This window comes from Salvelinus sp. IW2-2015, linkage group LG27 (genome assembly GCF_002910315.2).
Source record: "Salvelinus sp. IW2-2015 linkage group LG27, ASM291031v2, whole genome shotgun sequence".
NCBI lineage: Eukaryota > Metazoa > Chordata > Actinopteri > Salmoniformes > Salmonidae > Salvelinus > Salvelinus sp. IW2-2015.
In genome coordinates, this window is record NC_036867.1 from 6,212,209 (window position 1) to 6,235,895 (window position 23,687).

Here is a 23,687-nt window from a genome sequence, read left to right on the forward strand (position 1 = left end):
CACCAGGAGGCTAATGGTGACTTTAAAAGAGTTACAGAGTTTAATGACTGTGATAGGAGAAAACTGAGGGGTGGGTCAACAACATTATAGTTACTCCACAATACTAACCTAAATGACAGAGTGAAAAGAAGGAAGCCTGTACAGAATACAAATATTCCAAAACATGCATCCTGTTTGAAATAAGGCACTAAAGTAAAACTGAAAAGAATTTGTCAAAGAAATAAAAGTAATGTACTGAATAMAATGCATTACGTTTGGGGCAAATCCAACAACATCACTGAGTATCACTTTTCATACTTTCAAGTATGGCAAGGGAGTTCAGCATTAATGTTTTAGACTTTTTTTCTACATTGTAGCACAATAGTGAAGACATGAAAACTATGAAATAATATATGGAATCATGTAGTAACAAAACAAAAAAAAGTGGTAAACAAAACAACATATATTTTAGATTCTTCAAAGTAGCCAAAAATCTCCAATTTGGACTCATCCGACCAAAGGACAGATTTCCACCGGTCTAATGTCCATTGCTCGTGTTTCTTGACCCAGGCAAGTCTCTTCTTTTTATTGGTGCCCATTAGTAGTGATTTCTTTGCAGAAATTTGACCATGAAGGCCTGATTCACACAGTCTCCTTTGAACAGTTGAGGTTGAGATGTGTCTGTTACTTGAACTCTGTGAAGCATTTATTTGGGATGCAATCTGAGATGCAGTTAATTCCAATTAACTTATCTCCAGCAGAGGTAACTCTGGGTCTTCCTTTCCTGTGGCAGTCCTCATGAGAGCCAGATTAATCATAGAGCTTTATGGTTTTGCAACTGCACTTGAAGAAACTTTTAAAGTTCTTGACATTTTCAGGATTGACTGACCTTCATGTCTTAAAGTAATGATGGACTGTCGTTTCTCTTTGCTTATTTGAGCTGTTCTTGACATAATATGGACTTGGTCTTTTACCAAATAGGGCCATCTTCTGTATACCACCCCTAGCTTGTGACAACACTGATTGGCTCCAACACATTAAGGGAATAAATTGCACAAATTAACAAAGCACACCTGTTAATTGAAATGCATTCCTGGTGACTACCTCATGAAGCTGGTTGAGAGAATGCCAAAAGTGTGCAAAGCTGTCATCAGGGCAAAGGGTGGCTACTTTGAAGAATCTAAAACATATTTAGATTTGTTGAACACTTGTTTGGTTACTACATGATTCTATATGTGTTATTTCATAGTTGAGAGATATATACATAACTCAGCAAAAAAAGAAACGTCCCTTTTTAAGGACCCTGTCATTCAAGGATAATTTGTAAAAATCCAAATAACACAGATCTTCATTGTAAAGAGTTTAAACACTGTTTTCCATGCTTGTTCAATGAGCCATAAACAATTAATGAACATGCACCTGTGGAACGGTCGTTAAGACACTAACAGCTTACAGACGGTAGGCAATTAAGGTCACAGTTATGAAAACTTAGGACACTAAAGAGGCTTTTCTACTGACTCAGAAAAACCCGAAAAGAAAGATGCCCAGGGTCCCTGCTCACCTGTGTGAACGTGCCTTAGGCATGCTGCAAGGAGGCATGACGACTGCAGATGTGGCCAGGGCAATAAATTGCAACGTCCGTACTGTGAAACGCCTAAGACAGCGCTACAGGGAGACAGGATGGACAGCTGGGTTGGGATTACTCTGAATAACACACATGGACATTTCCTATGGCCGGATATGAACTCATTCAATGTCCTGAGATAAATGACATCTTTATTTCTCTTCATGATGACAAATACTGACTGTATACATTGCATATCTGTGTTCTCAGCACATTTGAGGCATTACGCTATACAGATTCCAGATACGTTTCTCTTGGCTGAGGTTCATATCCAGATCTTGATATGCCTTTTGATATGCTCAAAATAAGGACGATTTCTGATGCATTTCAGAACATGCTTAATCATTTGTCAAATATAAAATCCATATTTTTCTTTCATGCACAAATCATTTTTGGACTCATTAGAAATCCTGAGAGGGGCCAAATGTTGACATCGTTTTTTTCCTCTATATGATGACAAATACTGACAGTAGGCCTACACAGTATATTTTCTCAACACATACAATGCATATGCACTTGACTGTCGGTCCATATCAGGATGCTAAATAAGGACATTTTCTGATGCTTTCGAGGACATAATTTGACAAATATTAAATACATATAATTCTTTCAGACACTAGCTTGTTGTATTACATCTACATAAAGGCACACACAAACTGCAAGCTAAAAGCACTGTAACTGGTAGCCTTGCAACAAGAATCACATATTTTCTGCTGTGGAGTTCAAAGTGTCATTTTTGAATTTGGGCGCCACAAATGAGTTTGTAAATAGTGTGTGGACGAACTGACAACTGGAGAAACAAAGAAGTGAGAAGCTGTTCAGTAAATACCTCAAAGAAGTTAATGCTAAAGTGAAAAGCTAATTTTAGATGTTTTATTTTACCTTAGTAACGTTAACTAGAATCAAAAAAACTTTAGCTAATTTGTCCAGCAGCCAGTAGTAGGGTTAGCTAACAAATAACATTTCCTTCCCTTCAGTGATTTTTTTTACCCCCCTATCAAGCCTCAAGGTGACAGCTAACGTTTTAAAACATTTGGGCATATTTTGATTACTGGTTAATATAAGCTAGTTAGCTAGCTAGCTAACATTAGCTAGTTAGTGTTAACTAGCAACTTGGCTAGCTAGCATGTTCCAGTTATCTTTCTCCTCATGAATGAAGCAGGTAGAGTAGCTACCTTGTGGTATGTTTATGTGAAATGACAATATTTTCTTGCAATATCGACACAATTTTGATTCATGATTTATGCATTGACAGTTTCGAGTGGATCACAGAAAAACATCACGTTGGGTCTGGACTGCGAGAGACCGCCACTGACGATTCAATCTGCACCCATTGTCCATAACAAACAGGGCAGGCAGGGGTATTGAGTGTGCTTTTTTTTTTTTTTGTTAAAAAATAAAATACATTTTTAGCAAAGATTGGCCTATGTTTGCATCTTTACAGAAAACATGTGATTGGAGCTCTGGATTTGCTATGCTGCATTCTTTAAAGAGAAATAGCAGGGATGTGTTTTAGATTAAATATGACGATGTTTGCTTTTCCGTACCTTGTAGCCTACACCTGAATATATTGCAAATGTATGCTCAGTTATGTCACCTTCATGTGAAGAAGCACAATGATTTTTTTGCGCCTGAACAGATAAAATAATTTGGGTGCTGGACGTTGATCACGAGTAGGATTTAGCCCATTTTCGATCAGACATGAGGAGGAATATTACACATCATGTAAGGATATCTTTTATGAAATTATGCATTTTTTGAGAAATACATATACATAAATGATCAGGGAATGACTACAGATATGATACATTTCTGAAAGTATGTGGATTCGTTCATGCCTAAGTATAGGCTGGACACGACATTTTTAACAATACTTTTTTTCTGATAAAAACTAGTTCATTGCATCCGCCGTGGAGCCCAGTTTCATAATATTACTATATGTCCCAGCTGCTTGCTTTAGTTTTGAAGTAATCATGAAAAAGCAGGCCTTATTTTAGGGTATTTTTCACCCTGCCTGCTCCTATTAGTTCTATTGAGCACCTTGGCACCAACTCGCCTTCBGAAYGTTCTATTCCCAGTTTATTGTTCTACGTCACAATGCCTGCTTTGCTATTGWTGGCAATGAGACCTGCCCACGTTGTTTGTAGTTAAAATGTAAACAAAAAATGACTCATGGAACTCTGAGGTCGTCCCATTGTTTACAATAGGGAAACACAGGTATGTCTGTCTATTTTGCCAAATATCTCGCAATGTGTATATTTAGATTTTTTCGAATGGGACACCATTTTAAACATTATAATCTCCTCTTTCTAATTATGTAAGGCTGGGCAGTGTACTCCGTTGACATCAAACGCTAGCCCAGAAATACCTTTTGGCGAAATGGAATTCTAAACATCACTCAAGTCAAAACAGGCTCTGCGAACGTTCGATTCCATTCATTTGCTATGGGCTCACACTAGTGTTCCAGCTTAGCCAATGTTATTTTGCTATTTTTCAGCCTTGGGTGAATTTTGGCACGTTCTATTGTCCAGCCTACAAAGTATAAAGGATTAGATATGTCAGCATGTTGACACATAACCTTTCCGGAGTTAAAATATTCTATAAATATGTAAGCGGGTGCACTCACATCAGGGGCGTATCTTGAAGGGATCTCACCCCGATATCTCCCTGGACTCATACAGTAGCAGGGAGATTTCTGAAGTCCGGACTGGATGCATGTAGAAACTGTCCCATTACTGACAATATATCCTAGCTCAATATATGAAATTAAGGACATGCGTATCTGGAGCACATCTACTCCTTATTTCCAATAAAATTTCAGAAATATAACCCCTGATATTGACCCTTTTCACCCAGTGCATCTTCTCCTTAAAAATAACTGTCCAATGAAAATGTCACTTTTAAAAGTTTATATTCTGTTAACTCATCACCACATGTTGTTGACTCATATTATACTCGCATTTTCTGACCAAAGCTAAAATTGAAGAAAAAACACCCCCCAAAAAAACAACTCAAACTTGTATCTCATACAGACAGTTTAAAAAATGCTTGCTATTTTTTAGGATGATGTCATGCTCCTGAGGAGGATGAGCTGGCCAATCAGCGGTCTACTCACATTACTATCTTTAGCAACCGGTATAAGCCTGTTGGAGTACGCCCATACCATTCCAACACAGAAAAGCTGCTTTTTAACATACTTAATTACAATTTTTTGGAAGGAAAACTATTTCACTTACATTGTAATTAATTATAGGTGATATTTCATAGAAATCTGGAAACACTGGACAGTTACTTTAAAAGTGCTCCACTTATCTTCCCTCACTCACCTCACATACCTCAGTCACCCTCACTTCCCCTACGCACTTCCCTCTTTCCATCCCAAGTTCTCCTCCTTTGTCCCCACATCTAGCTTATCTTCTCCCCGTTCTACATCCTATTGAAGTTTAACTCCCTTGCTCGCTCTCCTTCTCCCCCATTTGAGATTTAATCACTCCTAACTGTCCATAAAGATGAAATTACTAAAGCACAGTAGATCGTTAAGGTCATATTCATGTTAGGGTGGTTGGGCTTTTCCTGTCTGTCTTGTAGCTCTGAGCACTAAGAGATCTCCTCTTTGCTAACGACTAACTGGACAAAACACAAGCTGCCTTTCTGTGATTGATTCACTTCTGAGGAGGTTGTTGACAAACAACCCCTCCCAAACAAACCCCCTCGTGCCTGTCTTTTCTAGTATTCTATCACTGAGGTGGGGGCTGTGTTCCTAAAGGAGACAAGTTGAATAAATAATGAAATGCTGATTTACCTAAATACAATTGAGCAATTCCACTCTTATGAGTACTTGCGGCTACATAGCCTCTCTAGCCCATAGGCTGTAGAGAGTAGAGTGGCAAATCAAATACAATTTTATTGGTCACATACACATATTTAGCAGATGTTATTGCAGGTGTAGCGAAATGCTTGTGTTCCTAGCTCCATTAGTGCAGTAATATAACAATTCACAACAATACACACAAATCTAAAAGTAAAATAACGGAATTAAGATATATTAAGACGAGCAATGTCGGAGTGGCATTGACTAAAATACAGTAGAATAGAATACAGTATATACATATGAATTTAGTAAAGCTGTATGCAAACATTATTAAAGTGAACAGTGATTCCATGTCTATGTATATAGGGAAGTTGCCGTACCAGGCGGTGATACAGCCTGACAGGAAGCTCTCAATTGTGCATCTGTAAAATGTTGTGAGGGTGTTAGGGGCCAATGCAAATTTCTTCAGCCTCCTGAGGTTGAAGAGGCGCTGTTGCGCCTTCTTCACCACACTGTGTGTGGGTGGACCATTTCAGATCATCAGTGATGTGTACGCCGAGGAACTTAAAGCTTTCCACCTTCTCCACTGTGGTGCCGTCAATGTGGATAGGGACGTGCTCCCTCTGCACAGCGCACTAATGAATTTAGCATTAGCCACCTAATGAGCTTGCAGCTAATGTAGCAGCACCTCCAGTTAAAAGCAGTTAGCTGTGAGACTCCTCAGAAGACACCAGAGGAGTGTATCTACCTTAGATGCTAATGATTAATTAGAGCTGTGTTTGACTGGAATTGAATAACAATAAATAGTAGTGCTGAGTGATTAACCAATTTAATTGACCGATGTCAGTTAATAACTTGAATTCCATTTACAGTACCAGTCAAAAGTTTGGACACACCTACTCACTCAGGGGTTTTTCTTTATTTCTATTATTTTCTACATTGTAGAATAATAGTGAAGACATCAAAACTATGAAATAACACATATGGAATCATGTAGTAACCAAAAAAGTGTTGAACAAATCTAAATATATTTTATATTTGAGATTCTTCAAAGTAGCCACCCTTTGCCTTGATGACAGCTTTGCACTCTTGTCATCCTCTCAACCAGCTTCATGAGGTAGTCACCTGGAATACATTTCAATTAACAGGTGTGCCTTGTTAAAAGTTAATTTGTGGAATGTCTTTCCTTCTTAATGCATTTGAGACAATCAGTTGTGTTGTGACAAGGTAGGGGTGGTATACAGAAGATAGCCCTATTTGGTAAAAGACCAAGCCCATATTACGGCAAGAACAGCTCAAATAAGCAAAGAGAAATGACAGTCCATCATTACTTTAAGACATGGTCAGTCAATCCGGGAAATGTCAAGAACTTTTAAAGTTTCTTCCATTGCAGTCGCAAAAACCATCAAGCGCTATGGTGAAACTGGCTCTCATGAGAACCGCCACAGGAAAGGAAGACCCAGAGTTACCTCTGCTGCAGCCCAAATAAATGCTTCACAGAGTTCAAGTAAGACATCTCAACATCAACTGTTCTGAGGAGACTGCGTGAAATCAGGCCTTCATGGTTGAATAGCTGCAAAGAAACCACTACTAAAGGACACCAATAAGAAGAAAAAACTTGCTTGGGCCAAGAAACACGAGCAATGGACAATTGACCGGTGGAAATCTGTCCTGTGGTCTGATGAGTCCAAATTTTTGATTTTTGGTTCCAACTGCAGTGTCTTTGTGAGATGCAGAGTAGGTGAACGGATGATCTCTGCATGTGTGGTTCCCACCGTGAAGCATGCAGGTGGTGGTGTGATGGTGTGGGGGTGCTTTGCTGGTGATACTGTCAATGATTTATTTAGAATTCAAGGCATCCTTAACCAGCATGACTACCACAGCATTCTGAGGCGATACGCCATCCCATCTGGTTTGCGCTTAGTGGGACTATAATTTGTTTTTCAACAGGACAATGACCCAACACACCTCCAGGCTGTGTAAGGGCTATTTGACCAAGAAGGAGGGTGATGGAGTGATGCATCAGATGACGTGGCCTCCACAATCACCTGACCTCAACCCAATTGAGATGGTTTGGGATGCGTTGGACCGCGAAGTGAAGGAAGAGCAGCCAAAAAGTGCTCAGCATATATTGTACCTCCTTCAAGACTGTTGGAAAAGCATTCCAGGTGAAGCTGGTTGAGATAATTGTCCCAGAGTTGACCGGGTTAGGGGAGGGTTTGGCCGGGGTAGGCCGTCATTGTAAAATAAGAATTTGTTCTTAATCAACTTGCCTAGTTAAATAAAGGTTAAATAAAATAAAAGAATGCCAAGAGTGTGCAAAGATGTCATCAAGGCAAAGGATGGCTACTTTGAAGAATCTCAAATATAAAATATATGTTGATTTGTTTAACACTTTTTTGGTTACTACATGATTCCATATGTGTTATTTTATAGTTTTGATATCTTCACTACTAATCTACAACGTAGGAAATAGTAAAAAATAAAGAAAAACCTTTGAATGAGTAGGTGTGTAACTTTGACTGGTACTGTAGTTCGGGGGGGCCATGCAAGCCCAACGGGAAATAAAATAATTCACTAGACAAATTAAGTCAAGAACTATGTACTCTTGTTTGTATATTTCTGTTTTTTTGTATTTGTTGTGTTCATAATAAAAATTTAAAAAACTATGGAACGCTGGGTAGTTTTCAGTGTAAATATTCAACATGGAACAATATTCAACATGGAAATATGGTCATTAACTACAATGACCATAATCCATTACACCTGTTCTTTTCCGGCTTGGATACACTTTTAAGCATTCTACGTTAGGCAGCAGGACCGCTACCTCCGCCTTTGTGCAAGGAGGAGCAGGAGGAGCACTGCCAGAGCCCTGCAAAATGACCTCCAGGAGGCCACAAATGTGCATGTGTCGGCTCAAACAGTCAGAAACAGACTCCATGAGGGTGGTATGAGGGCCCGACGTCCACAGGTGGGGGTTGTGCTTACAGCCCAACACCGTGCAGGACGTTTGGCATTTGCCAGAGAACACCAAGATTGGCAAATTCGCCACTGGCGCCCTGTACTCTTCACAGATGAAAGCAGGTTCACACTGAGCACATGTGACAGACGTGACAGAGTCTGGAGACGCCGTGGAGAACGTTCTGGCGGTGGGTCAGTCATGGTATGGGGTGGCATTTCTTTGGGGGGCCGCACAGCCCTCCATGGGCTCGCCAGAGGTAGCCTGACTGCCATTAGGTACCGAGATGAGATCCTCAGACCCCTTGTGAGAACATATGCTGGTGCGGTTGGCCCTGGGTTCCTCCTAATGCAAGACAATGCTAGACCTCATGTGGCTGGAGTGTGTCAGCAGTTCCTGCAAGAGGAAGGCATTGATGCTATGGACCGCCCGTTCCCCAGACCTTAATCCAATTGAGCACATCTGGGACATCATGTCTCGCTCCATCCATACAATCAGCCAGCTCGACCCGACTGTCCAGGATTGCAGATGTGCTTTAGTCCAGGTCTGGGAGGAGATCCCTCAGGAGACCATCCGCACACCTATCAGGAAGCATGCCCAGGCGTTGTAGGGAGGTCATACAGGCACGTGGAGCCACACCAACTACTGAGCCTCATTTTGACTTGTTTTAAGGACATTACATCAAAGTTGAGATCAGCCTGTAGTGTGGTTTTCCACTTTAATTTTGATCCAAATCAGACTCAATGGGTTGAAAATTTGATTTCCATTGATCATTTTGTGTGATTTGTTGTCAGCACATTATGTAAAGAAAAAAGTATTTAATAAGAATATTTCATTCATTCAGATCTAGGATGTGTTATTTTAGTGTTCCCTTAATTTTTTGAGCAGTGTATATTTTTTTACACCTTTATTTAACTAGGCAAGTCAGTTAAAAAAACACTTCTTATTTTTCAATGGTTAACTGCCTTGTTCAGGGGAAGATGACAGATTTTAACCTTGTCAGCTCGGGATTCGATCTTGCAACTTGCGGTTAACTAGTCCAACGCTCTAACCACCTGATTACATTGCACTCCACGAGGAGCCTGCCTGTTACGCGAATGCAGTAAGAAGCCAAGGTAAGTTGCTAGCTAGCATTAACTTAACTTATAAAAAACAATCAATAATAAATCATAATCACTAGTTAACTACACATGGTTGATGATATTACTAGTTTATCTAGTGTGTCCTGCGTTGCATATAATCGATGCGGTGGCATTCGCGAAAAAGGACTGCCGTTGCTCCAACGTGTCCCTAACCATAAACATAAATGCCTTTCTTAAAATTAATACACAAGTATATATTTTTAAACCTGCATATTTAGTTATAATTGCCTGCTTAATGAATTTCTTTTAACTAGGAAAATGGTGTCACTTCTCTTGCAACAGAGTCAGGGTATATGCAGCAGTTTGGGCCGCCTAGCTCATTACAAACTGTGTGAAGACTATTTTTCCTAAAAAGACAGCCAACTTCGCCAAACGGGGGATGATTGAACAAAAGGCGGATTTGCGAAAAAAGCACAATCGTGGCACGACTGTACCTAACCATAAAACATCAATGCCTTTCTTAAAATCAATACACAGAAGTATATATTTTTAACTGATTTAGCTAAAAGAAATCCAGGTTAGCAGGCAATATTAACCAGGTGAAATGGTGTCACTTCTCTTGCAACAGAGTCAGGGTATATGCAACAGTTTGGGCCGTCTGGCTTGTTTGCGAACTAATTTGCCAGAATTTTACGTAATTATGACATAACATTGAAGGTTGTGCAATGTAACAGGAATATTTAAACTTATGGATGCCGCCCGTTAGATAAAATACGGAACGGTTCCGTATTTCACTGAAAGAATAAACGTTTTGTTTTCGAGATGATAGTTTCCGGATTCGACTATATTAATGACCTAAGGCTCGTATTTCTGTGTGTTATTATGTTATAATTAAGTCTATGATTTGATAGAGCAGTCTGACTGAGCGATGGTAGGCACCAGCAGGCTCGTAAGCATTCATTCAAACAGCACTGTCGTGCGTTTTGCCAGCAGCTCGTCGCTGTGCTTCAAGCATTGCGCGGTTTATGACTTCAAGCCTATCAACTCCCGAGATTAGGCTGGTGTAACCGATGTGAAATGGCTAGCTAGTTAGCGGGGTGCGCGCTAATAGCGTTTCAAACGTCACTCGCTCTGAGACTTGGAGTAGTTGTTCCCCTTGCTCTGCATAGGTAACGCTGCTTCGAGGGTGGCTGTTGTCGATGTGTTCCTGGTTCGAGCCCAGGTAGGAGCGAGGAGAGGGACGGAAGCTATACTGTTACACTGGCAATACTAAAGTGCCCATAAGAACATCCAATAGTCAAAGGTATATGAAATACAAATCGTATAGAGAGAAATAGTCCTATAATTCCTATAATAACTACAACCTAAAACTTCTTACCTGGGAATATTGAAGACTCATGTTAAAAGGAACCACCAGCTTTCATATGTTCTCATGTTCTGAGCAAGGATCTTAAAACGTTAGCTTTCTTACATGGCACATATTGCACTTTTACTTTCTTCTCCAACACTTTGTTTTTGCATTATTTTAAACCAAATTGAACATGTTTCATTTTTTATTTTAGGCTAAATTGATTTTATTGATGTATTATATTAAGTTAAAATAAGTGTTCATTCAGTATTGTTATAATTGTCATTATTACAAATAAAAAAATTACAATCGGCCGATTAATCGGTATCGGCTTTTTTTGGCCATCCAATAATTGGTATCGGCGTTGAAAAATCATAATCGGTCGACCTCTAATAGAGAGTTAATGAAAGTATGCCTCATCTACTTTGAAGAACAGGTAAAATGATTGTCAGACAGCTCTGAAGCATACTTAGGCAGGCTAGCCTAGCTTAATAGGATGACTAAAGACAGTACAGTATGGGGAGAACATAGATAATGTTAGATGGCTGTATGGGCTGTCTGATACTGCCTGAGCAGAGAAGAGATGCTGACTTTAAGGAATGAAAAATTATAAAGTCATAAAACTAAGTAATATACACAACTGAAATATTTTATTATTTATTGAAATGTCCTATTTCTATGTGTGGACCTGACAGAAACAACTGAATTGGTAATTGAATGTTCAGTATGTTTGGCTTTGGCATTTCCATTAAAAAGCCCTAATAATTTGAATGTCATTATTTCATAATGCATTTAATATATAAAAAAAACGAAATATCGAAATCAAAAAACGTGATAATTTTTTATAGTCGAACCGAAACCGAACCAACCTCAAAAAACACTAATCGCTCAGCTCTACTAAATAGGACTACCATTTGTCTCTTTTGGGTAGGACTATCTGAAATTCTGAATGGGAGGCTGATCTAATTATTTTTGTATGAAAATCTATAATTAATAGTGATATGCCTAATGGGTATTGGTCAGGGGGTGTGGAGTGAGAAGAATCAATTCATAATTCCTCTAATGAAATGTGTCATTGATTAAAATTTGATTTGATTGAAATTGAACGGCTTTGTGAGAGCGACTTTGGCTCAATTAAAAACTGTTGAACTGCTCTGAAAATAGTGGTTATATGGGGGGGGTAAGAGCAAAGGAACAACCCTCCTCTGAAACTTTTAGCAGCTCAGAGACAGTCAGGGAAATCAGATATAAAAACGTTTCATCCTCCACAGAGAGGAAGAGCTTTTAAGACGAGACATGTAGGGCCATCCATCACCCTTGTGTCACTCCTGGGTCAGTCAGCCTCCCCTCTGCAACCACCTCCATCACAAAAGAGAGGAAGCAATATATCCTCTTCCCAATCCCAAAAGAGCTGTGGATGGTCCGTTCTCCCGCCTGACACTGAAAACGTGATGTCTTGTCAAGCTGTCACCAAACCACAGAGAGATAATACGACTTTAATCACGTATACTACCGAGCCTCACATACCCTGATCATATCCAGCACCACACTCATGTTCATGGTAGTCCAGAATTATAATAGACAATCTAATGTATGCTTGCATATCATGCTGATAGATGTTGTACATCCCTTTGGGATGGAATGTTAAACACTTGACTTAAGCCAGAAGGTATGCTTTACTGTGAAGGAGGCACTGGCCACCCAGACCTCCTGCTACAGGGAAAGTGGACCTCCTGCTACAGGGAAAGTGGAGACAGGAGATTCCGCTCTTCTCCTGCAGTCAGACGCTCTCACATTCCTCACATCCCATCAGCCCCTGTGGTCACCTAGACAGACCCAGACCCAGGGGGAAATTAAGCTGTGTGTGTGGGTGGAGAGTGAACGGCCAGACACTGCAAGCCCCTAAAGGCTGAAACTGAGATCCATCCATGAAAATTTAACTCAGACATTCCCATGGTTCACGTAGAGTATCTGCCCCATGAAACAGGTAGTTTAAAATGTTGAGTATGAGTGCATGGTTTTTGCCAGTAAGTGTACTGAATTTGTAGAATGTGAGTATCTAAAGTATTCTTCAGATGTGTAATTGCATAACAAGTTAAGTATATAGTGCCCGGGCTATTCATTTCATGACAGTGTCACTTTATCAAAGGGCCTCACTGCAACTGACTGTACATTGCGTGTAGCTAAAGTGGTGTATGTATTGCCACACTTACCACTCCCACTGAAGTAAATGTCAATGAACAGCCATAAGTAAGCACCACTGTATAGCGACAGGGTCCAACTGTATAATGTATGACTGTGCTGAAAATAGTGTGTCATTACACCAAGTACTGTATAACTGCTAGTATGTAACTGTACACCATAATGTATTACACGGAGAAAGGGCCTTCTCCTCCTCTAATGGGGTGTGTGTGTGTGTGTCTTTGCATTGGACTCACCAGCACACTTGGTCTTGGCCCTCAGGGGGGGTCCGGGCGCCCCAGTTCCTCCGTCCAGGGGCCGGGTGAGCAGCACGCTGATCTCGTACTCCGTGTCGGGGTCCAGGTGGCCGATTTTGTGTGTGGTCTTGTCCACGGGCTGGTTGTCGATGAGGCTGCCCGCCACCGTGCGGTACTCGACCTCCCGCTCCACGATGGGCCCGTCACCATTGATGGAGTTGGCGTTGAGCTGGATCCACAGGTAGGTTGCACCCACGGCGGTGAGCTGGGGCGGAGCGATGGGCACCGGGGGCTCTGGGGGTCAAAGAGGAAGAGATTAGGGTTAGATGAGGAGTCTTAAATGGGCATTTCAATTGGTAGATAAATACCACTCATATGTGGCCAAAGCATAAATAGGAGAAAAAACAACAACTCAAAAACCCCACCTCGAACTTGTATCTCAAACAAACCGTTTCAAAATGCTTGCTACTTCCTTATAGAGGATGTTGTCATGGGAAAAAAAACTATTTCACTCATATTGCCATTAATTACAGGTAATATTTAATAGAAAATTGGTAAAAACAGGCCAGTTATTTTAATACTTTATAATATATGAATTATTTTATCCCCAGAGACACTATATATATTTACTCTCTAGGGGATTTCATTCATATGGTTCCAGGAACTGATATTACATTGCAAAATGTGTTCTGTTTCTTGATGATTCACCTTGACTCTGCTATACAAGGGAGATGGCAAATAGCACCCTGCGCTAAACCTGCAGTGAGCATAGATAAACACACAAACTGTGCAAATACCACCGGTTTACTTTGCAAAAAGAACAGAATAGAGCTCAACATTCTCAATTACATCCAACTTGAGTCTGTAGAGAAATAGAAAACATGTTAGCATGATATCGGAAGCTTAAATCTTAAGTAAGAGCAATTAAGTGATTGTAGTGGCGGTGCCTCACACAAAGCCAGGAGTAACGGGCTGAAGCGGAGAGCACGGTGAAACGGAGAGAGATCAAAAGCGAGGTAATGAGTTAAACCAATTAATTTCCTGACCTTCGCCGATAGAACAGCCAACCTGAATCCCATTACTCATCACTCCCACCGGTCCTGCTCCATTTCTCCCGTGACCCATTTCAATAATCTCCCTCTCCTCTCCTCCACCCATCTCTCTTTGTCTCCCCGAAGAGACCTCTGAGAAGGATTCATTTTGCCAAAGCCAGTCTATCGTGTTCAATCATCGACGATAAGACAATGAGACAATTTCTGTCCATTGTGAGGGGGAATGTTTTCTCACCGTTTTTTGGTCTGTTGTTCTATGACTAAGGGTCAGGTTTTTTTTCTTTGTCTGGTCTAGGGAGTGACAGGCTCGACTTCCATGGACGTGTGACGCTGTCCTACAGCTATGACTAGTAACTACATGTCAGCATCAGCATGTTCGGTCTAAACACAGCCCAGTGTTGGCCTTTGAAGTTTGATATGGCCGCTCTCCTCTCCCTCTTTTCTTGCGTGATGAGTGTCTCACACGAATGGGACTGTCAATCCTTCTGTCACACACATACACAGCTAGTGACTTGCCCTGTAATTAGTCTTTGCCCTGATGATAGCTTGTCCGACAAGCCAGTCAGGTGTCCTGGTGACTGTATGACTAAGTCCGAAAACTCTGGTGCATTTATTAGCCCTAACGTAACTAAATAGATAAGACTTGGATATCAGTCTGAGTGACTCATATCACTGTGAGGATTTTATCTTAGAAAAGTCCAGTTGAGTTCTCCAGATTCTTTCCAATAACACAGTTTTTTTTTATATAGAAGGTGCATACGAGGACATTCCCTAAATATAGTATATTCAATTACAGATGTATGATCTTAATTTGACCTATATTGTCACAGCAAAATAATCCTGCAGCAACAGGATTTGAACATTGAGTCCATAATGTTGCTTGATAGCTAGCCAAAAGTAGGCTACATGAAAAGTGCAATACTGTTAATTTAACCGTGTGTGTGTGGGTTTTCAGTGAATTTATGTAAATCGCAAAGCTCATCTGCATTTCCTGTGGTGTAGGACAATTCTCAGCAACAAAAGAGTGATCAAATTAAGATCCTACATCTGTATTTAACAGTCATCTTATTCCCATACGATATTGAGCCATCAAGACTTGTAAAAAAACAGGACCTCAGAGTATTTCGTGGCCGCTGGAGGTGTGTGTAGTTCACACAGACACACCATGTCCAGGGCCGCTGATATCGATTGGAACCAGGGAGAACCCCAATTACTGGTGAAATAATGGCTCATCCGTCTTCCTGGCAGACTGGCTGGGGCAGGTGCAAGCCTGGCCTCATAACGTGTCACCTTTCTATGAGATGGAAAGGACAGAATGTCTGTCTCTGTCTGCCCAGGGGCCGTATGTCTCACAGTAGCAGTGCTGATCTAGGTCCATTTGTGACTTTTAGATTACAATGAATGAGATGGACAGGTCGGACCTGATCCTAGATCAGCACTCACTTTGTGAATTACAGCTCCAGACCACTGTCTATAATGTGTCCACTGGGGGGTGAAGCCTGACTCAATTGTGATTTACACTCATCAGGATATTGTACATCCTGGAGTCAATGAAAGTAACACACACACACACACACACACACACACACACACACCCACCCACGGGTCGCTCGTCTTTTCAGTTCGCTGCAGCTAGCGACTGGAACAACCTGCAACAAACACTCAAACTGAACAGTTTTATCTCAATCTCTTCAAAGACTCAATCACGGACACACTTACTGACAGTTGTGGCTGCTTTGCGTGATGTATTGTTGTCTCTACCTTCTTGCCCTTTGTGCTGTTGTCTTATGCCAAATAATGTTTGTACCATGTTTTGTGATGCTGCCATGTTGTGTTGCTACCATGTTGTTATCATGTTGTGTTGCTACCATCCTGTGTTGTCATGTGTTGCGCCTAGGTCTCTCTTTATGTAGTGTTGTGTTGTCCCTCTTGTCATGGTGTGCGTCTGTTATATATATATATATATATATATATATATATATATATATATATATATATATATATATATATATATATATATTTTTTTATCCCAGCCCCCGTCCCTGCAGGATACCTTTTGCCTTTTGGTAGGCCGTCATGTTAAATAAGAATTTGTTCTTAACTGGCTTGCCTAGTTAAATACATTTAAAAAATGTTAAATCACACACACACACAGACACGTCATGGCTGCCCACCTGTTGACCTTCCCTGCATATCACACCTCTTCCTCTGTCCCGTTCACACCACTCTATACACATCAGACCTGGGTTTACACTGAGTGTGAATGTCAGCAGGGTTTGCACGTTTAGGTACTTTCTATTGGTCGCATTACACCTGACAAGCTTATACTCAATTCTATTCATTCCATTTCTATGATGGAGATAGTCTTTCTTTGGCAATGGTAGAGCCAAAGCCGTCCCTGCTCATAGTCGAGCCAGCCGTCCTGCTCATAGTCGAGCCAGCCGTCCTGCATATAGTCGAGCCAGCCGTCCTGCTCATAGTCATATCGAGCCAGCCGTCTGCTCATAGTCGAGCCAGCCGTCCTGCTGCATAGTCGAGCCAGCCGTCGTGCTCATAGTCGAGCCAGCCGTCCTGCTCATAGTCGAGCCAGCCGTCCTGCTCATAGTCGAGCCAGCCGTCGTGCTCATAGTCGAGCCAGCCGTCGTGCTCATAGTCGAGCCAGCCGTCCTGATCATGGTCGAGCCAGCCGTCCTGATCCCTGGGGTACTGACTGATCTATTCTCAGACAGCAAACAGGTGTAGACGCTCACACACCCAATTAGTAAATGTTTATTGTCTCCAGAAGCAGCGAGAGAGAGACAAAGGAAAAAGTGAGAGAGCGAAAGAGAGAATGAGAGACAGCGAGAAATAGAGGGCGCGAGAGAGAGCAATGCTGCCTCAGATTTACTTTGAGATGGTGACAGTTCAATCTGGCTGTGGGGCGGATTTAGACAGCATGGCTTGTAAGGTGTTCTAGCGGGTGCTCGGGTGGCGGGACGAGTCAACATCTCCGGTCAGTCGATACCACATTTGTCATTTTGTTTGGGTTGGGGGGGTGAAAGAGAAAGAAATAAGGCATCAGCTCCTTCAGCGTCGGGAGGGCCCGGCAATCGATCCGCCACGGCCACTGACGCGTAGCAGAATGGGAAAACAAAAGGTTGGAGCCTCATCGCACTGATGGGTACCTTGTGACACCCTGTGATGTGTCAGGCCTCACTCCCTGTCTACTCTGCGTGGGTATCGACCATCAGTAATAACTAAACAGCATCAAAGTGCTGGGGCTGGAGTGGGTGACAACAATCTGTATGGTAAGAGTGCTTGTTTTCTTTCAAACACCGAGCACTTGATAGAGTCTGCCGAAAGTGCCAGAGGGGCATGGTTTGCATTTTTGGGACTATCCTGCTGGTTCCAGGAAAATGTAATCAATTCCACCTGGAGTATAAACAAAACAAAAAGGATGAGTCCAAAGAGCCCTCCTTCATATTTACAGTTGAACTACAAGTCCCATTTTACAGTTGAACTAAAAGTCCCACTTTTTCAACAACCCAGAGATCATAGAAGAGTGCCCTTGTTCAAAGAGTCAGCTTTCAGCAGCCAGCGACCATGTGGCTCGGAGACTATAAGCTAAACGCTGCTGTGCCTCTAGCTAGCACCTGCTGCCAGCCACACCCCCCCAGTGGCCACAAGGCCCTACCCTAAACAGGTTATATATAGAGTATTACTGGCTGGTCGGTCGCCGTGCAACCTAACCCCTTAGCCCGCATGGTTCCCCAGATGACTTTGAACTGGTCCCTGTCCAATGGGATGTGTTTGCTCATGTAAACTCCACTTCTGGGTCCCATTATGGTGAAGTGATTATGGTTCAATATTTGGAGAGGGGTTAGAAACAGGGTCAGAGAGATGTTGGATGTTCTGTGAGTTGTTGTTGCTAGTGTGCCAGTGCTAGGCATTCACAATTCAGAGGGAGTGAATGAGTAGGGAGGAGGACAGGGTAAACTAAGCCTGTTGCTAGCCTAGGTAAGGACTTGAAGACACTATTACTGTGTGATGCACATGCAGTAGTTATAAAATAACACCAGGAAGTGATGGTGCAACTAAATGGTGCAATTTGGAGGTCAGGTCTGTTCAGAAAGACAGCTTTTGTTAATTCTAGGGGTGCAGTGAATGCCTAAGCTACTGATCCATACCGAAGCCTAATATATTGACATATATTGATTGACCTTCATGACTTAAAGTAATGATGGACTATCGTTTCGCTTTGCTTATTTGAGCTGTTCTTGCCATAATATGGACTTGGTCTTTTACCAAATAGTGCTATCTTCTGTATACCACCCCTAGCTTGTCACAACACAACTGATTGGCTCAAATGCAATAAGGAAAGAAATTCCACAAATTAACAAGGCACACCTATTAATTTAAATACATTTCTAGTGACTACCTCATGAAGCTGGTTCAGAGAATGCCAAGAGTGTGCAAAGCTGTCATCAAGGCAAAGGGTGGCTACTTTGAGGAATCTAAAATAAAATATATTTCGATTTGTTTAACACTTTTTTGGTTACTACATGATTCCATGTGTTATTTCATAGTTTATGTCTTCATTATTATTCTACAATGTAGAAAATAGTAAAAATAAAGAAAAACACTTGAAATGAGTAGGTGTGTCCAAAGCTTTGACTGGTACTGTATGTAAATACAGTTTGAATTCCCCTGCATATATGTACATATATTATACATGAGTTTCCCGTATGTGATTAGGGTATGGTTAAGGAACTGTTCTGAGCTGGACGCTAAGCCAATCCCTCCCTTGTGACCTGGCCACACTCTGCCCAAGCGGTCCACCTGAAGAGGCTGCGGTCAACCCCATGAACTACACCCAAAGTCTCAACCCCATGAACTACACCCAAAGTCTCAACCCCATGAACTACACCCAAAGTCTCAACCCCATGAACTACACCCAAAGTCTCAACCCCATGAACTACACCCAAAGTCTCAACCCCATGAACTACACCCAAAGTCTCAACCCCATGAACTACACCCAAAGTCTCAACCCCATGAACTACACCCAAAGTCTCAACCCCATGAACTACACCCAAAGTCTCAACCCCATGAACTACACCCAAAGTCGGAGAAAAACGTGACATTCACTGCAAACTCAACTAAAATAATCAACTTCCAAAACCAAAGGTGCAGATCTAAGCCAGTATCTAAAGGGTTTACATATACCTGTGCAGTAGGTATGATACCAGGTGGATAATATAGCCTGTCAGATCATATACTGGCCTCTAACTGGCAGTAGGTATGATACCAGGTGGATAATATAGCCTGTCAGATCATATACTGGCCTCTAACTGGCAGTAGGTATGGTACCAGGTGGATCATATAGCCTGTCAGATCATATACTGGCTCATTCATCCCCCTTCTCTTCCCTGTAACTATTCCCCAGGTTGTTGCTGTAAATAAGAATGTGTTCTCAGTCAACTTACCTGGTAAAATAAAATTAATACAATGGCCTCTAACTGGCAGTAGTGGTAGAGTAATGGCTCCCCCTGGGACCTGGAATGCCCCAGTACAATGTTAATGATTTACAACCCCAGCCCTCCACAGTCCCAAGGTCAGCCTTGTTAACCTGCAGGCTCAGTCCTGTAAGACCAGAGCAGGGTTAAAGACTGTTCCTGGGTCCTCGGCTAGACCAGGGCCCGTATTCAAGAAGCGTCTCAGAGTAAGAGGGCTGATCTAGGATCAGGCCCTCCTCTCCATATAATCTTATTCATTATGATCTAAAAAACTGATCCGAGATCAGCACTCTTACTCTGAGACTGTGTGAATACGGGCCCATGGCGGTAAGGTCACTAACTCCAACTCCGAGATAGAGCAGAGCTGGGTAGCGCTCCCCTGACACAGCCTCCACAAGTCTTCGCTAGACAAAACACCAGTAATTGGATGAAAAAAAACAGGTGGGGAAAAAAGGACCCTGGAGCGAGTCGGCGATAGCAAATGCATTGAAATGTACTATTTCACTGATCTAATATTTCATTTAGGAGAGGGGGACAAACTGCTGGGTTGAAAAATGTCGACGACTCAATTTAAACTAATAAAGGGAATAAGAGGGAATTGGTTGTAGCTGTTCTAATACATCCCAATTAGGTAAGAAGGATGGGCGTCTTTGGTAATGGCGTTTAAATGATGATGCATAATTTGACATGGTGAAGGAGGCAGCCATCATGCATCGTTCCTCCACACAACCTAGTGGAGGGAGATTTACTATGGCACACTCCAACACGCCAGGCCTCATTTGCATTGACAGGTCTGATAGATAACCATTTTACAGTAGTACACGTATATGCACACATACACAGGCAAGTACACACACACACACTGCTGTGAGCTATACACTTCTCCTCTGAGACCGACAGTGAGGCTGCCTCCGGAGTCTGCTGCCGTGGCAACATGTGCTGGTGGACAAACACAGGGGCTATTTGAGAGTGATTGACAGGTCTCCATCTAGCCTGTCAGGATTAGAGCAAATCATCACAGAGAGAGAGAAATTTCATATAACTCTTTGGCTGTCATCTTAAATTGGGGTGAATTTTGAAGAAACATAACCAGTCTTTTGCGAGATACAAACAGAACGTGACTTACGTTTGACCGTCAGGTCGGCGTAACTGGACACGCCCACGCCCTTGTCTGAGTGGACGATGCAGCGGTAGCGGCCCGAGTCTCCCTTGGTGGTGTTCTCCACGTCRAACGTGGCGATGTAGCGGCGGGAGTTCACCGGCTTGGTCTCTCTCATCGGGGCCTGTCTCCCTCCGATACCCTGGTAGGAAAATATACAGCAAACAAACCGGTCATGTAAATGTACATTACTAGTGTTGTGACACCCCCACATCCAAACTGGTTCCCCTCTGTGACAAATATTGTGTATCTCTGCAATGCCCTGGTTGGGAAATATACAGCGACACACGTTCATGTAAATATACATTAGGAATGATGTGTCAAAAACATCACCCATCCAAAATGGTTCCCCTCATTTGACGGATGACAAAATGTGTCTTCTGCAGTGACTCTTGTCAAACTTTGTTTATGAACTCAACACTGCCAGCATGGTGTCGACTAGAGTACAATAGATTGTACTGTAGATTGTAGTGATTTCAAATCTCCACACACGGCATACTGTAAACACTAGTGCTGAGGCCGAGTGAAGAGCGCCTGCGGGCTACGGGGTCTAACACCACCGCTGCCATTCTCCCTGTGCTAACCAGCAGGTTTCCATACAGCTGGTGTGTTTATGTATGGGAGAGGTGTACGAAGCTGCCTGGCAGGCAACGCTAGTCTAGTCCTACTGGGAAAAGGGGAACGCATCGTTGCAGACGGTCAGAGAGGTCAAACTGAACTGTTAACGGTCAAAGAATTCAGATGGGAGAGGAACACCGACAAAACAGAGCACTGGGTCTTCATGTGAAGAGGAGATATCCTCCTATTGTTTTCATGTGATGCATGAAACTGGAAGGGGGGGGTCAAAAACAGCTTAGGGCAATGCCACAAGTGGTGTGTGTGTGTGTGTGTGCGCTCGTGTTCGTCTCCTGGTCTGTTTGGAGAGAGAGGGACAGAGGATCCTGTCAGCGAGAGCAGATCTGTTTGTTCTTCTCTTTGCACACACACAGCCCCGGCTCCCCCCACAGCTGTCACCACACACACACGGACCGCACACACACACGCCAGATTGGGGCCATTTGTTTTCAGGAATATTTCTTCATTAATGTCACCCGGGGGATTTCACTTAATGCTAGCGTTTCATCTCCTCCGTTAACGAGGATTAAAGGCGTTCGGTAAGAGGAACGACCAACTCACACAGGAGTCCGGTAACGGCAGTTCCATGTAGCCTTCATGTGACTGCAACATGGTGACACTTCGGATCGAAAAGGACCACAACTGGACTGTTCAACACTAGAACCTCCAAGACGGTCATTCTGACCGTTTTCATCTCAATAAAAACCTTGAACCAACCTGTGCCTGACTTTTCCTAAATACTGTACGTGTATTTTAGCAGTACTTTAAGATAATTATCACAAGACAAACATGTTCTGAGCATTTCATCCTCAAATTTCCATGACAGTCAAAATGACCATATGCATATTTAACAGTAGACTAGCCGGGCCTCAAGGATTACCAATAACCGCCAGTCTAATAAATCATTTTAAGCCAGGCCTCGTTGGACACCCCTTCGTGACCATGTCATTTGGTTGTGTTTATGATTGTAAGATTAGAATACAAAAAGTAAATATTTGAACAAAACATTTTCATTCGTTTATTTTACTGTAGGCTATAGCCCTATGTAAAAACTAAAAACTAAAACACAGAATTTCAAGAGTAAAATACATTTTATTTGTGGAGTGCCTTTGTTACAAACTATGAAACAAAAACCATGTGCGTTGGAATGCAGTAAAAGCTTATTTTTTATAAAGACAAAACAAATCAAAATGATCCAAACCAACAAGACGCGCTGGTCAATGAAGACAATATCAGTAGCCTAAACATCATTATAAACTGGGTGGTTCAAGCCCTGAATTCTGATTGGCTGAAAGCCATGGTATATCAGACCGTATACCATGGGTATGACAAAACATTTAATTTTCCAGTTTCCAGTATTTGCGTTGGTAACCAGTTTACAATAGCAATAAGGTTTGTGATATATGGCCAATATACCACGGCTAAGGGCTGTGTCCAGGCAGCGTTGCGTCGTGCCTAATAACAGCCCTTAGCTGTGGTATATTGGCCATTTACCACACCTCCTCGGGCCTAATTGCTTAAGTGCCAAGCATGCTTGTGAAAATCAGCTAAAAATAAATAATGGCATTATGATAAATATAAGTGTCGATATGACACCGGTCAAGAATAGTCTATTGTCAGTTATTGGACACATTTGTGGCCTCGCTCGTGCTTACAATATGGTGTGCGTCTTCACGCAGCAGTTGGATCCAATTTAGCAGTTATACCTTGTCCTAACGTTCACCAAAAATATTTGTCACCTTCACTTGCTTTCAACACCATGCACAAATAAGTCGCTTGCAGCTGAAACAGGCGTTGTAGGTTTTGTTGCAAGTGCATCTGCCCACCTGGCAGTTTCTCCTTGCCGGGAGCGGAGCACAATTAGGCTAGAGTGGAACCTTAGCTGCGGCCTTGGCTCTCATGTAGCCGGTGTGCCAGACTCATTATGAAGTCTGTCCTGCTCATGGTGTTGTTCATACACTACTTGAACAACATGTGTATGTTGATAGCAGCCAAGTCAGGCATGTTAAAGAACACAGCAACAGGCCAGCGGGGAGTTCCTCCTTTCACAGAGTCCAGCCGTGCCGTCCACACCGACCTATGGAATGGAACAGGTTAGGATTATATTCCCATAGGAAAAACAAACGTG

At 42.2% G+C, this 23,687-nt stretch overlaps 1 protein-coding gene across 10 annotated transcripts in view; it reads right to left on the minus strand.

Annotated features, from left to right (window-relative positions):
- Window positions 1-23,687, minus strand: part of ptprma (protein tyrosine phosphatase receptor type Ma) — a 300,425-nt gene that overhangs the window by 170,194 nt on the left and 106,544 nt on the right. For all 10 annotated transcript variants that reach the window (XM_070435628.1, XM_070435624.1, XM_023972507.3 and 7 more), the window contains exons 6-7: window positions 20,912-21,086; window positions 13,242-13,535 (exon numbers count right to left, since the gene is read on the minus strand). In XM_070435628.1, the coding sequence (XP_070291729.1) occupies window positions 13,242-13,535; window positions 20,912-21,086 (469 nt within the window). The remainder of the gene's footprint in view (window positions 1-13,241; window positions 13,536-20,911; window positions 21,087-23,687) is intronic.